General features: G+C 37.7%; 1 protein-coding gene across 1 annotated transcript in view; it reads left to right on the forward strand.

Moving 5' to 3' along the window:
* Positions 1 to 1,890: 1,890 nt before the first annotated feature.
* Positions 1,891 to 15,598, forward strand: part of LOC138056800 (calcium-dependent secretion activator 1-like) — a 49,010-nt gene continuing 35,302 nt past the window's right edge. The window contains exons 1-3 of the mRNA XM_068902694.1: positions 1,891 to 2,728; positions 4,396 to 4,476; positions 12,231 to 12,236. Of these exons, the coding sequence (XP_068758795.1) occupies positions 1,973 to 2,728; positions 4,396 to 4,476; positions 12,231 to 12,236 (843 nt within the window). The 5' untranslated portion in view covers positions 1,891 to 1,972. The remainder of the gene's footprint in view (positions 2,729 to 4,395; positions 4,477 to 12,230; positions 12,237 to 15,598) is intronic.

A 15,598-nucleotide genomic window follows, 5' to 3' on the forward strand; every position in this document is an offset into this window, starting at 1 on the left:
TTCCATGTTCATTAGTTCCATATGGGACGTTAAAGAACCCACACACTATTCGTGGGTATAGCTGAATAGCTGCCAAAACTTCAACTTGCTCAAGCAAATAAATAAGAAACAAAGAAGTATCATCCTTTCCATCTCACCAATTTAGGAGCTCATCAAGGGTGGCCTCTATCTCCCTGAGATTCAGGCCCGGTCCACACACCCGTATATTTTTGAATCCGCAACTTTTTGAATACGCTCTCCAGAGTGGATATTTTGGAATTCGTTATGGATTCAGAACCATGTCGATGCTAAATCCAGAATTTCTTAATCCGGATGACTTAACAAGAACGAGCCCAGTTCCTTGCCGTGAAATCAATTCTCAAGATGGCTGCCGAGCAAAATTCGCTCGCTTCATGGTGCATGCTCTGTTTCCTTGAGGAGTCCTTAATACTAGAGTGAATTCGGATACGTGTGGACTGGCAAATTCGATTTGAATACGCTACGTCGCTACTTGTGGATGGGAATATTTTTGAAGCCGGAAAGAAAAAGTTGCGGATTAAAAATATACGGATTCGTGTGGACGGGGCCTCAGGCATGCAAGCTCTTTTTAAAGCCAATCTTCCTTGGGAGATTCAGCAAGCCCATTGAAGTAAAAACCAATCAAAACAACGCTATCTCAGCGTCATGGGAAATATGACACTTTTTCTGAGAAAAATCTGTTCCTAAATCTAATTTTACTCGGGAAAAGCGTTAACTCAAAGAATTAGCGGAGATAGAGGCTCCCTTTGAGCTCCTGACAAATACACCAATTTCGATATATTAAAATCCTTATCCATAGGCATCATCTCGAGGCTCTTGGGAATAAAGATAAGGATTTGTATAAGTTTATTCCTTAGAGCCTCGAAATGATGCCTTTTGTTTAGGACTGAATTTTAATATATATGAAATATATATTTAAATTCCGGAAAAATATTTGTGTAAGGTAAAACGCAGCATGCTTGTCGAGATGTAATCATAATGTATTTTCGAAACTGCGCAAATCAGCCTCTTCCAAATTAGTCCATTTCGGAGTTCATGTCTGTCTCCCCTTCAAAGAGAGTCTAAGTGCGAAGTTTTTGTTAGTTCTACTTTGAATATGAATGAAAACTGATCTTTTCAAGACAAACTTCGCTCTTCGCCTCGCTTTGAAGAGGAGGCAAACATGAACTCGGAAATGGCCTAATTCTAAATCTTTTCTTCTTCCTCTCCCCGCTCCATAGGTTTTGATCCTCTCGAAGCACGTCTTAGCTTGTTCTCTTTGCCTATCCACAGTCATCTTTCGAATAGTTTCTCTACGGCCTGCTATATTATCTGAAACCGCACTTTGCTTTTAAAGTTGATTCTAGTGTCAGTATCTTTCAGCTCACAGTGATGTCTAGTGACATGCATTTTCCACATATGGCGTTTCTCTATTTCAAAAATATTTAGAGTAGAGACTAGGTTGGTCACATGTTTAAATTTTCACAGTGTTGTTTCGTTATAGACTTTTTCATTCCATAATTTTCACTGAGAGGAACAATCGAGTTGAGTATCAATGTCGAACTGGTTTGATTTGATATCCTTTCAGTAAGTAACGTGTTCACGTAACAGGGCAACACTACTATGTCAGAACTTTACTAATAGAAGGAAAATTAGGGATTTACTGAGACGAGAAGCCATGAGTAGTCTTTGGGGTAAAAATTTTGGTATTTCTTGAATTGAAAATATAGCTCCTAACATGACGATCAGTGTGTGGTTGTCGGTGATCCCTGCATGTGATAATGCGTGTTTTACCATGGAAATTAAATTACGCATTGCGTGCCTATATTTTTTGTTCAATCGCCCGTGATAAAACTATTCAGCGGCTGCTCATAGGAAAATAAAATCAGAGGAAGTCTATCAGAAGTCTCAGTCGTTGTTTACTATTCCTGCAGACGTGTTTCGTGCACGTTATCTCTGACATTTCGCAGGTAAAATGCTTGCATCTTCCTCAGACGAAGACGAAGCTAACGATGTTGTTGGTGGAGATGAACACACACAAGAACTCCTCACCATTTATAAGCGAGGAGAACAACTTCCTTCCACCATTTCCAATTCACCGAGCGTTTCTCCTTCGCTTCATTCTCCAAGTCCTACGTTATCTGTTGTGTCAGAAGCTACGCTGCAGGAACAACAAGAAGATGACGAAAGGAGAGAGAGATTACAGATGTATGTGTTCGTTCTGCGGTGTATAGCTTATCCGTTTAATGCTCGACAACCAACAGATCTTGCACGCAGGCATGCTCGTGTGAGTAAACAAGACTTGGAAAAGATCAAGCATCGATTTGAAGACTTCCTTCGTGGAGACACAAAGATCTCATCAGACGAGGCCTTTTTCAACGCAGTCCGAGCATATTACGATATCTTTATTTGCAGCGAACGAGTTAAGAAGATGGTTATCAGTGGTGGCTGTTCCTCGAATGATTTCCGCGAGGTCTTTAAAGCTATGATTGAAAAACGAGTACGGAGCTTACCCGAAATAGACGGAATAAGTAAAGAAACTGTATTAAGTTCATGGATGGCGAAAAACGATGCTATATTTCGCGGAGAAGACGATCCTAAGAAGGGCCCACGAATTGCGGCATCCGCTGCCTCAGAATTGATTTTGTCAAAGGAGCAGCTGTATGAAATGTTTCAGACAATTCTTGGAGTGAAAAAATATGAGCATCAAATATTGTTTAATGCATGCCAGGTATGCTTACATTTTCCTCTAGTATTGATTTTCTGTTTACGACCCATTTATTTTACGAGTGCTTTTATGTTATTATTCACGCATATTTATAGGTTATTGTGTCGGTTGGAGTGCCTATTTCAAAACTATTAAATATTGTATAAGTCTCCCCTTTAAACAGAGAAAGGCTAAGATAAACCAATTAAGCTTAATTACTATAACCTTGTGGAGTAACCACAGAATTCAAGGCCAGCACATGCAAAGTAGTTAGAAGCTTTTGTAGAACGAGACACATAACAATAGGATCTTTTGTTATTCAATGATATGGAAATAAGTGGCCCTGTATCTAGAGTAATTTTATGCTAATTATCTTAGTATTCTTTTTGTTATTCATACATGTAAACAGACGAAAATTATTTCCCTGTTCAATTTAACACCTTGAGGTCAGTTTATCTCATGTCACTTTCACAAATTGGCATCCGTTTTTATGTACCTCAGGTTCTGATAATTTGTTTAAAATGCTGCTTTTGGATCTACAGCACATTGCGATGAAAATTTTGTTTCTAATATAAAAGAGGACAAACAAATAGAAGAAGTAATTTTAGAGAACTGGTTATTGGCCACTCTTCACTTCTCAAGAATGAGGTAATAAATAGTACACATATTTACCATACATGCGAATAAGTGGTTTTCACATTACATACCTTACCGCCATGTTGGTGGACGAAACAAATTTAAAGATCTCTCATTGGCTCGTCGTTCATCCAGCACCATTTGTCCATTACATCATTGTTATGTGTCTCTAGAGATTGATTGCAAACCATCTTAGAGTGGCTAGATATTTGTTGATAATAATATTACAATAATATTACTTTGAACTTTGAACTTTGAAATCCAGTCAGTTACTTCTGCGAGACTTCTTGAATCATGAATACCCAGCCAGTAATTTGCATATTAATTAATAGATATGTCTTGTTTTTCAAATAATGCTGCTTTGAGGAAACAAGAATGTTGTGGTATTTTGATGTCACTCCACCCATACCTGCTCACTGCCAATATTCAGGAATAGTCTCTGCTTTTTTGTGGAATTGCATATTTTGAAGTTCCTTCTTAGATTCTAAAAACAAATGCTAGAAACTTGAAAAGTTGGCAAAAAGTTTCACAGATGGGGTCATTGTATTGTAAATTGCATGTTTTTTATGATGCACTGGTTTTCTTGTGAATTTTAATTTTGGTATCATGACAGAAAACTCTACAACTGCTTGTAGATGTTAACACTAATATATTTCCTTCTTTTACAAAAACAAAAACTATTATTTTTCTGTTCTCACTTCTTTTGCTTCTTCATAAATAAATGAGTTTCCATTCAAAACTAGACTCGAAAATCAAAAAAGGTGGGGTTATAATAGTAGGATCTCACTTAATAATTTATTGCATAAAACATGGCTCCAAAGGTAATTCAGCTACTCAACAATATTTTGGAGAATTTATTTGGAGGATTATTGTGATATTAGCTGATAGCTAAGAGAGTTTGGTGTTCAGGGACAGATCTAAATTCTGACCATTATACCAATCAATGCCCCAAAAGTATTGCCCTGGTAAGATTGCAGTGATTGTAAATGAAGACATCTGTTACTTCTGATATACTGTAAGTATAGACTTGTGTCCTACATGCATATTTTTTAAAGCTTGATAGTGCAGATGAACAAGCAGCTTGCATACGAAGAGAACTGGATGGAAGACTCAAGGCTATTTCTGATCAGAGAAAGGTGATGTGTCTCTTTTTCACATAAATCGTCATTGAGTAAACCAGTTCTTAAAAATCAAATTTTGGATGAAATTTAGTGATTATAAGAGTAGTGGTTTACATAGATTCCCGTATTCAAGGCCAGGCATTAGGGCATGTCTTACATGTCTGACTATATGTATGTCAAAAGGCCATCTGCTGCATGCTGTCTTAACTGAGTCAAAAAACAACATGGGAAAGTGGAAACAACCAGGGAACAGTTCTTGTACCAAGAGTATGAAGCACTGAAAGGATCTGTTGCTGGCTTGCAACATCCAGTGTTAACAAAGTCATGTGAAAGACTGGAAGTAAAAAGAGAGGGATGGCTAAATATCTGAACCAACTGTCAGCACAAAGTTTAATTAAAGTCAATCAAAAGCTATATTACATCTAATCCTAAAGCTGGTTTAAAAGAAATTACATAGATAGTCGTATAAACATAACTTTCTTTAATTTTCCAGACATGATTCGATGGTACATCCGTCATCTTCATTGTTACATATTTTGAAATCGGCATTGAATTTAAAGCGCGTGTGATCTTACAAAGTTTGTTACATTGCGTTGTCAATATTGCATACTAAAACAAAACAAAACAAAGATTTAAATTAGTGAGGCTTAGTTCTTTACAGGGAGAGAGTCAGGTTAATGTGTTTCACCTGCTGGTTGAGATTGGGCTTCTCCCATCTTATAAACATGGATTCGCGTGCACTTTAAATTCAACAGCGATTTCAAAATGTGTAACACTAAAGGTGACTGATGTACTGTCAAAACTATTCTGGTTCTCTACTCTGCACCGAGAGGTTTTCTTCGGGTACTCCGGTTTCCCCTCTCCTCAAAAACCAACATTTGACTTGATTTGTGTTAATTGTTAATTTCAATTTATAGTGTCCCCAATTAGTGCTTCAGCGCTAGAACGACCAGACACTTAAATAAAGTTCCTTTCTTTTTTTTTTTTTTCTGGAAAATTAAAGAAAGTTGTTATGTTTATACAACTATCTATATTGTTGCTACTATCTAGACCTTTTGGATCAATTACATAGATCTATGTAGATGTCAATGTTTAGTCTGTTAGTTGGTAGTGTTTTAAATCCAAGGTCCTGGGATGAATTCAGCTTTGTGTGATCAGCAGTTTCTCTACTGGGGTTAACATTCTGTATGGATATGATGGGTTCAACCTTGAAACCGTGAAATGCATGATTGGCTGTCTCTAAAATTTGTGTCAAAGGAGATAGAAAAGCTGTGTTCAACGTCTTTTTTCAAATTTTGTAGCTAGTATAGCAGTGTCAATCTACGGGCAAATGTGTATGTTATTGAGACAAAAAAGAGACTCCATTCATGATGTTGCCCACCTCAAGTAGCAACGCTAGTTGTATGTGACAAATGTTGTAAATCTGTCTTATTATTATTATTATTATTTATTATTATTATTATTATTATTATTATTATTATGATTATGATTATGATTATTATATATGAAAGGTGTGAAGGACACTGCAGTAACACTAAATTAATTTCTTTTCCATTACAATGAATGTTATAATTTACCGCTATTACTGCATCATCTATTTTGATTCAGAGGACAGTCTACCAGCATTGATCACTATCATCATCCTCACAATGTCTTGTTCATTTTTAGCGCCTGACCAGTTTTGTTCACAAGGATATGGAAACTCTGTTTGTTGAAGAACAGCAGGCAGCCATTACCCAGCTGCGTGTTAATTTGGAAAGTCAGCCTGTCACAAAAGGGTCTTCAGACTCCAAACTTTATTCTTTTAACCGAATTAAGGGGTGGGTATTGTCTACCTTAGTCCTAAGTTCATTTCTTTACATGTAGCTTCTAAAATATGGATTTCATGACGAGAAGCCTTGACCCATTTATGCTGTACCTCTGAGAAACCCCCTATTGACGAGTAAAATTGTCTGGCATTAAGTCTCACTTCTAGGGGTCAATGGGTTTTTTTTAATGAAGGTAGAAGTTGTTAAAGAGTTGGTGTATGGTATTTATCTTCATTGGGGTAGTTGCCATGCAAAAGTTGTTTAAATTATGATGTTTTCAAAATTATTTCCAAAAGCGTTGCCATATTTTAAAACTCCATGGCAGTTCTGCCCTCCTCCACCCAATATATAATGTTGGAAATCTGAAAAAACCTATAATTTGAATCTTGCTTGACTGTGCGTTACTTGTATCCCAAGAATTTTGTCTGTGATTGTAGATCATCATCAGGTTTTTCTTCCAGTATAGGGATCAGAATTCACATTCATTAGACAATTACAGACTTAAGTATACTCGTGTTTTTGTGCAACACTAGCATCTCTTGCCTACTTAACGCACTTGTTGATGAATCAGCAGATAAAGGTGAAACTCTTTACAAAGTTCTAAAAACATTCTCTCTGGAGTGGATTTAGAGTCTCCTTAAATTTTCCAATGATTATTGTGAAGGTAGCTCTGAATCTCTTCATGATTATTTTTTTTCTTAAATACTTCCTGTAGATCTTTATAAGTAAAGTGTTTTTCTGTACTTTGCAACTATTTAGTCCTCAACATACCATATCTATTGCTGAAGTTGCAGAGGATGTGGAATCTGTTCTGTCCAAATCTGATGTCATGCTTAATTTTACCATCGAGGTACATCATGACTTTGCGAGAATTTTCACTCTTACTACCGGTAATTTTTGGTCACATACTATCTCATTTTTGGTTTCCTGATGTCTTCTTCATAATAGTCTCAGCAGCCAACCACCATTAATTTCAAGAAACATCACCATTTCTCATATTTAAAAAGTGTAATTCCACAGCGGTAATTATTGTTCACTGTGAGAAAAATTGCTGGACAAGCAAGGGATCTCACCTTATGCCATGCATATATATGTACAGCATATGTTCAGAGGATTCCGAAGTAGCTATGAGGTATCGTTCTACTTGGATATGAGAGGTGGTTTGTGGTGAAGCCACATGGGCTGCTGTGGTGAATGTTGTGCAGTCTTCTGTTATTCAAGTGAAGAAAGGTACAGCTTTCCACATCCAAAATAAAATAGAATCCCCCCCACCCCCCACCCCTTCATCCAGAGCTGAGGTGGAGACGGGCATTTGTGGATGGCAGTCCTGATCATCATGGCCTATGTAATAAATTACATAAGTTGAAGGGATTTAATTGGAATGAGTGGCAGTGTACATTTAGTAGTGTAGCAGAGCTAGATGTTTGCTTAGAAAGAGAAAAAGGATAGGAGTTGAATATTGCATTCTTGATATTATCATTTTTCATTCTTAGGTGGTAGTGGTGGAGGCCAAAGGGCTGGACAAGGTTGTCCCTGGCCAAAAAATTGTTTACTGCACCATGGAGGTAACATTACTTTTATTCCACCATTTCTTGAGATTAATATTATTATGGGTGTTCTTTGGGTAAGAAGCTTATCAGAACTGCCCTTTTATTTTATGTAAAGGATGATTAATTAGGAACAATTGTCAACATTCAGTTGTTTTGCCCATTACCAAGAAACTTGTATTCTATCCTTCTCATGGGCACATTACACCTCATTTCGATCATTTCACGTATTTGTGCATGTATCAACTGAGGCGCATGTCTTTGTAGAGCCTGCAGACCAGTGAGACACATTGTCTATTCAGGAGCTAGATAAACGACCTGGCTCTTCAGTAGGTTCTAGTAGCTCAATGGACTGGTGTTATGGAGGTCCTAGGTTCAGTAATCCTGCAATGGACTCTGATTTTTCAGTTGTCCAATTTTCCATTTCCAAGCAACTTGTATTCTATCCTTCTTACAGGTGCATTACACCTCTCTGCGTGTTGTTTACTTGTTACTGTACATACAAGTACATGTATGCACTTCAATATTAATGTTATTTAAGTGTCAAGCCTTCTTGCGCTGAGGCACCAAATGTACAAAGAGGTTGAATCAAACATTTTTTTTTTGAGGAGGGGAAAACCAGAGTACCCAGAGAAAAATGTAGGCAGTTAATGTCATCATAAGCAGTGCATTTTAGGTGATGTGTTTGGTACATAATTGTTCTTGTTTGTAAGGAGGTAGACAACAAGGATGTTGGTACTTTCATCATAGAGCCAGTGGTGGCCCTGATTCTTGGATCAGCCCTATAAGAAAAGTGTGACATTGACACTTGTGATATTTCAACTGATTGAGAGTTTTGCATTTCTGTAATTTTTTTCTTTTAGGTGGAAGGTGGGGAAAAATTTCAAACTGAACCTGCAGTAGCTGAGGAAGCAAAGTTAGTACTGGAAATGAAAAATAAAACTAGTTTATCAAAGTTAAATATTGTAGCTGTAAAATTTTAATGATTGAAATAAATTTTTTCTTTTGAAATGAAAGAAGCCACAGGCAGCCATGTCTGATCTGAAGGTATCGCTTTTTATACTTGTGATATTCTTTATAGTTGAATCAATAATATTATTGATATTTGCTCAATGCTGATATTCTAGATATTTGTGGTCAAATGAGGTCTTATTTTCATACATGTACATAGTTGAGTCAAATATCAATATAATTTACGGTCAATAGAAGATTCCATAGCAGTTGAATCAAGCTTGATATTTATGGTTGAATAACAACAACAACAACCTTCATTATATATTTATCATAATTAACAACTATTCACTGAAGTGGAAGGGGTGAGGAATGGTAAAATCCAAGACTCACTGAAACACCCAAGACCTTGTTTGCGAATGCAAGACCGAGACCAAAACATGCAAGACCTCACACCAAAATCAAAAGCCAATATAAACAAGACTTGAGACTCTTCGCAAAGGCTGTCGAGATTTTGGGATCGGATTGAAAGTTGGGGAGTGCCAAGATTTTTGAAGTACTATTTGCCACTTTTAGTGGAGGTGGCTAGGGGTGGATATTTACTTAGCCGTGAAGCACGAAATAGTAAAAAAGATGTTTTTGACAATTATTTTTGGGCGCAAATCCAGCGCAAGTTGCTCGGAGGTGAATAGCAAAAGATATTCAGAGAACGTTTTGAGTAGCCAATCAGAGTGTGCTGTCATTTCTACATGTATCCATGTAGGAAGATTGATATTTTAATAACTTATTGTCCAATCAACCTTGATATTTCTAGTTTTTAATGTTTTTTTTTTTTTTTTCGAAAATCATAATTCCCTTATCCAGTCCCAACTGGGTAGAACAAGTGGCTTTTTTCAAGCAACACATTAACATTCAATAAGTTTATCCAATCACACCAAACTATGCAACTTCATTTTCATATTAATTTTAGTTCTGATAAAGTGATTAATTTTGTTCTCTCCCTGCTAAGATCGAACAATAATATTGCCATATGCTAAAGCTGCTCCGTTTGTAAATGGCCATTCCTCGACCTGGACTCTAGTCACATTGAATTTAATTTTGCGTACACCTATACTTAACAGTGAGGACAGCTATAGGGTCAACTATTACTAGTAGATTTTTCTAAAAGGACCTTTATTTCTCTTAGTTGGCTTTCCCAAGGTGATTTTACCACTTGTCATCCTCGCCCCATTGTCAAAGTCAAACTATATGCCGAGAATACAGGAATATTGGCTCTTGATGACAAGGAACTTGGAAAGGTATCAATTTGTAATTATTTCAGAACTCAATACGCTCAAGGTACCACAGAATGGCAGCAACCGAGAGTTGTGTTTAATTTAATTGTAATTTAAAGATCAGTATGGAAAACCAAACTTACAGACAAAAGTGTAAGTTGACAACTATATGTACAATAAACTAATGATATAATAATGCATAAAACTACCAAAATAATTATTGTGATAGCAAAATCTAAACAAAATTCATGCTGTTTGGGTCTGCTAAATCTGCGAGCCAGCGAGCCATGCGAATTTCACAATTAAGTCTAAACACCCATTTCAAATAGCACAGATAAGCAGTTATTAAGTCTAAGCACCCATTTTAAAACGGTTAGCTTTCAATAACTATGTGACTCGCATGTTGACTCGCATGGCTCGCCATGTTGGCTTGCACGACTCGCAGTCATGGCTCGCACGACTCGCAGTCATGGCTCGCATGGCTCGCAGTCATGGCTCGCAGTCATGGCTCGCATGACTCGCAGTCATGGCTCGCATGACTCGCAGTCATGGCTTGCACGACTTGCAGTCATGGCTCGCATGGCTCGCAGTCATGGCTTGCATGACTCGCAGTCATGGCTCGCGTGACTCGCAGTCATGGCTCGCATGACTCGCAGTCATGGCTCGCACGACTCGCAGTCATGGCTCGCATGACTCGCAGTCATGGCTGGCATGACTCGCATGGCTTTCTGACTCTCACATTAGTACGACTCACTCTGTTTTAACCTGAGGCAAGATGTAGTTGTGGCCTCTAGCCCATAGATGGCACATTTTCAGCTTAGGTAATAAATCTTTTTAGATTTTCTTATTTCATGGATAGCTTTGTTCTACACACAGAATTACAGTATGTGTATACATAATTAGGAACACTGCAAATCAAATTACACGTAGAGGCAGATCAAATGAAGTTATTACAGTATGTTGGCCTTTTGATAAGAGTTAAAAACAGGAGTGCTGTACTAGAAAAAAACTACAAATGATAACTGGACGTCACACTTTCACTATTAAAAGGGTTAAATTCTTGGAGACATGCTGGGTGGTATAAAAGGAAGGTCACATTCCACAGATCACTCATTACAGGTCATTGTTAACCTATACTAAAGGAACCCAAAACCTTCAAATTGGCTAACCCGAGGCCTCAACATAGTTCTTGGGCCTAATGAGGCCAAAGTTTAGTATCAGTAAAGGTTTTGTAACGAGGGACTTGTACGTAGAAATTATGGGCATTGTTGAAAAATCTTATGTTAAATGCTGAAAAGTTAAGTTATTTCTAATATACTATGGCGAAATAAAAGCTATTTAAAGTGGTGGCCTGTTTAGGCTCTGCTGACAGAGTGTTCCATGTTTCTTCGCCACTATAATAATGAAAACTCTTCTCAAGGGCCTTAGTGTTTGGCTGCAGAATAAACAGGTTATGTTGGGCCTTTTGATAAGAGGGTTGGGCGCCCAAAGATAATGTCTGTGAATGGTATTATTTTACCCTGGTGAATTTATCAGACAGGTATTTGGGTACAAGGTTATTTGTTAAACTGTTTTGAACATTAAAGACTGAGTTGTTTTTCACATCTGTCAGCAAGGCTTTTCCATTTGGGGGCATGAAGAATCTGGGCAGATCTGACATCCCATTTAGACTCTGTTATTATGCGTGCCTGTCCATAAACTATGTGTAATTAAGCTACTCTGACATTCAAGAGTAGAACATGATTCATTGGTTATGTTGTTAGCTCATGCATGGTTATATGATTCTGTCCCAGGTGATTATTAAGCCAATACCTGGTGGTTCTGAGCAGCCTGAAGTGCATGATGTCATTCAACCTAATGGAGCCATTGGCAATAAAATCAAACTCAAATTGCTGTCAAGATGGACAAACCTGTAAACCTCAAAAAATGTGGGTGAGTTGATCATTAACATGTGGACAAAAATGAATCATTTTTGTTCCTGTGTCCCACTTCAAACCTGGTTAATGAAACTCCATGTTCATGTAACCTTGTTTGGTACCTACTTATGCGTACCCTGTAGGTACCTGTAATTCTTAACTTTTGGCTTTTGCTTAGAGTGTTCTTTAATGCAACCATACGCCCGCATTATTATAACAAACAGTGATTTTTGTGAATGTGATATTAATTTTGCAGACAAATATATGCTCAAGGAAAGAGTGTGTGGAAGAAATGGAAGGAACGTTTCTATGCTCTGGTGCAAGTAAACAAACAGTTTTTTTCTTTAAAAGAAATTTACGAAAAGAACTGATCATAACACTGTCACTCTACTGCTTTTTAGCTTTTTTATATCTCCCCTGGCCTTAGCTGGTCAATGTGAACATTTCGAATGATGATAATAAGTGTTACTTGGGGCAATCGTAATGTACTATAGTCATCCTAGTTCCTTCTTCCTTAACTTAAACCACTTCCACTTCCTTTAGCCATTGACTCCTGAACCACTCGCCATTGATGAGTAAAATCATCTGCCGTTAGACAGTAAAATCTATCAAGTCTCACTCCCAGGGGTCAATGGGTTAAAGGAACATAGTTTTTTGAGAGAATGTAGAGGTTGTTAACCCGTTGTCTCCTCAACCACACTCCATTGATGGTAAAATCGTCTGGCGTTAGACAGAGTAAAATCTATTAAGTCTCACTCCCAGGAGTCAATGGGTTAAAGGGGACATAGTTTTTGAGGGATGTAGAAGCTGTTAACCCATTGACTCCTGAACAAAGCCCCATTTACGAGTAAAATCGTCTGACATTGGACAGAGTAAAATCTATCAAGTCTCACTCCTAGGTGTCAGTGGGTCAATTATGGTTATTGACTTGGGGAAGCTGTTTATGTCTCGTTTGAAATGAGCATACAATTTTGTTTTTGTTCAATTCTTAGGTCAGCCATTATACATTTGTAATGTGCAGCTACCGTGAAAAGCAAGCTGAGCCAACGGAGATGATGGAACTTGATGGTTACACTGTTGATTACTGTGAAGCAATCAATGGTTTGTATTCTAAATACACAATCTAAAAAACCTTTCCAATGTGAAAACATTATTTCAACAAATCGTCGTTCTTCAGCTCAGGTTAAGTTATACATGTAGTATAATGTATCAAAGAGATACTCAATGCAAAAAAGATACCATTCTCCTTGTGCTGGTGAAAGCGTGCAATATATCACTTATCTTCCTTTGTTACTGTCAAAGACAAGCCTTTTTAAGTGAGCTATGATCTTCGCAGTTATGAGAGCAATTTTTTGCAATTGCGTAGAGAAGCCTGAAAATTCAGGACTTCAATGGGGTTTGAACCCGTGACCTAAAGTCCTGAATTTTTCAGGCTTCTCTACGCAATTGCAAAAATTACTCTCGTAACTGCGAAGATCATAGCTTCACTTGATTTCATATCCGCAGTTCACATACGATTCATTTCATATACCATTTCATCATTGATTTATTCCTCACGGGACTATTAGAAACCACAAATGACCAGCTCCCAACGTCAGTGGCTTCATAGCTCAGTTGGTTAGAGCGTCGCACCGGAATCACGAGGTCACGGGTTCAAACCCAGTTGAAGTCCTGAATTTTTCAGGCTTCTCTACGAAATTGCAAAAATTGCTCTCATAACTTCGAAAGATAATAGCTTCACTTGATTTCATATCTGCAGTTCACATATGATTCATTTCATATACCATTTCATCATTGATTTATTCCTCACGGGACCATTAGAACCCACAAATGACCAGCTCCCAACGTCAGTGGCTTCATAGCTCAGTTGGTTAGAGCGTCGCACCGGAATCGCGTGGTCACGGGTTCAAACCTCGTTGAAGTCCTGAATTTTTTCAGGCTTCTCTACGCAATTGCAAAAATTGCTCTCATAACTGTGAAGATCATAGCTTCACTTGATTTCATATCTGCAGTTCACATATGATTCATTTCATATACCATTTCATCATTGATTCATTCCTCACGGGACCATTAGAACCCACAAATGACCAGCTCCCACGTCAGTGTCTTCACAGCTCAGTTGGTTAGGGCGTCGCACCGGAATCGCCAGGTCACGGGTTCAAACCCCGTTAAAGTCCTGAATTTTTCAGGCTTCTCTACACAATTGAAAAATTTGCTCTCATAACTGCGAAGATTATAGCTTCCGTTGATTTCATATCCGCAGTTCACACAAGCCTTTTTGATTGTTTACACTGTATTATAACAATTATTGATTGTCATTAGATCAATAAATACTGTTCTCATTAGTGTTATTTGCAATAAATTTTCTAAGAAACCATTCTTTCTTTTACTGTTTCATTCATTCCTTCTTTTATTCCAATTTCATATCTATCCCTGGCCATAAGACCAGTTGCATGTTAGACTTGATTCGCATTTTTACAGTTTAGCTTTACAAATAGAGACAGTTAGCACATTAACTCTGTTATTTTATGTGTAGATGAGGAGCACAAACTAGGTGGAAGGTTTTTCTTCAAAGCTGTAAAGGGGTGATCAGGTCTTGTTTGCCACAGAAGAGGAACTTGAACGACAGATCTGGGTCCAACAAACTGTACACTCTGCTACATGGCAGCGATTCACATAAGCCTGTTGCACCAAACTTGTCTGCTGTCAGTGGTTCAGGGCCATGTTAATATATACGCTAACGAAAACTACTTCAATGAGGTCAGTGTAGTTTTCGTACAGGTATTTACAGCTGTACCATGTTGTCTTTTGTTATTGTCAGATGACTTTTTCCTGGTGATGGTGCAAGATGAAATATGTGTTTCCCCTGTGTGACACCTATTCCTATATGCCAGTTGGATTAAACCTCCTGGTCTAATGCCACAGTCATCCCAGCTAAGGTAGTATGTTGAGCACATGGAAAGTGCAAGATTCAAAAGACTGTCAGCATGTTTGAGTTGAAAAACCCCAACGACATTAGCAAAGATTGGTTACAGAATTGTAGGAAGGATGAAAGAACAGAATTTGCTAAGCTGAACACCACTTTTAGGGGCAAAAAGGATTTTTATAGGAAAAACAGTAAATTATATGATAGAATAAACTTCAGTCCTGATTTTATTATATTACAATAATTATGTTTGATGTTTAGATCAGGATCGTGTCCAGGAAACATGGACTTGAGGATCTTATCAAGCAGATTCCAAGCACATTTAATCATCATGTGTTGTTTGAGAAGCTTCAGCAACTGACCACTGACCGCAACACAGATTGAATGACTCATACTCGTGTTTGGTAGGTATGTTTTGGTCTAAACAGCATTGATATGACACGTGAGCAACACAAGGTATCACATGTAATCAATATTGATATGATCATGTTAAAGCTAGACCCCGTAGAGAGCACAGTCCCATGTCATGGATGTTATCACACAAGACCTTGTCCAAGGCACAAAATACATGTACAGCACACAGTCTTCGAACACCCTACGTGCCAAATTATATTGGCTTTTTCCCACACATCCACCATTTCACCATTAATACCCTGAATTTTGACTTCAGTTTAGGTGTGTCAAAAGATTAATGTTCACCAGCTTTTCATTAACA

Source organism: Montipora capricornis, chromosome 7 (assembly GCF_036669925.1).
Source record: "Montipora capricornis isolate CH-2021 chromosome 7, ASM3666992v2, whole genome shotgun sequence".
In the NCBI taxonomy this organism is placed as follows: domain Eukaryota; kingdom Metazoa; phylum Cnidaria; class Anthozoa; order Scleractinia; family Acroporidae; genus Montipora; species Montipora capricornis.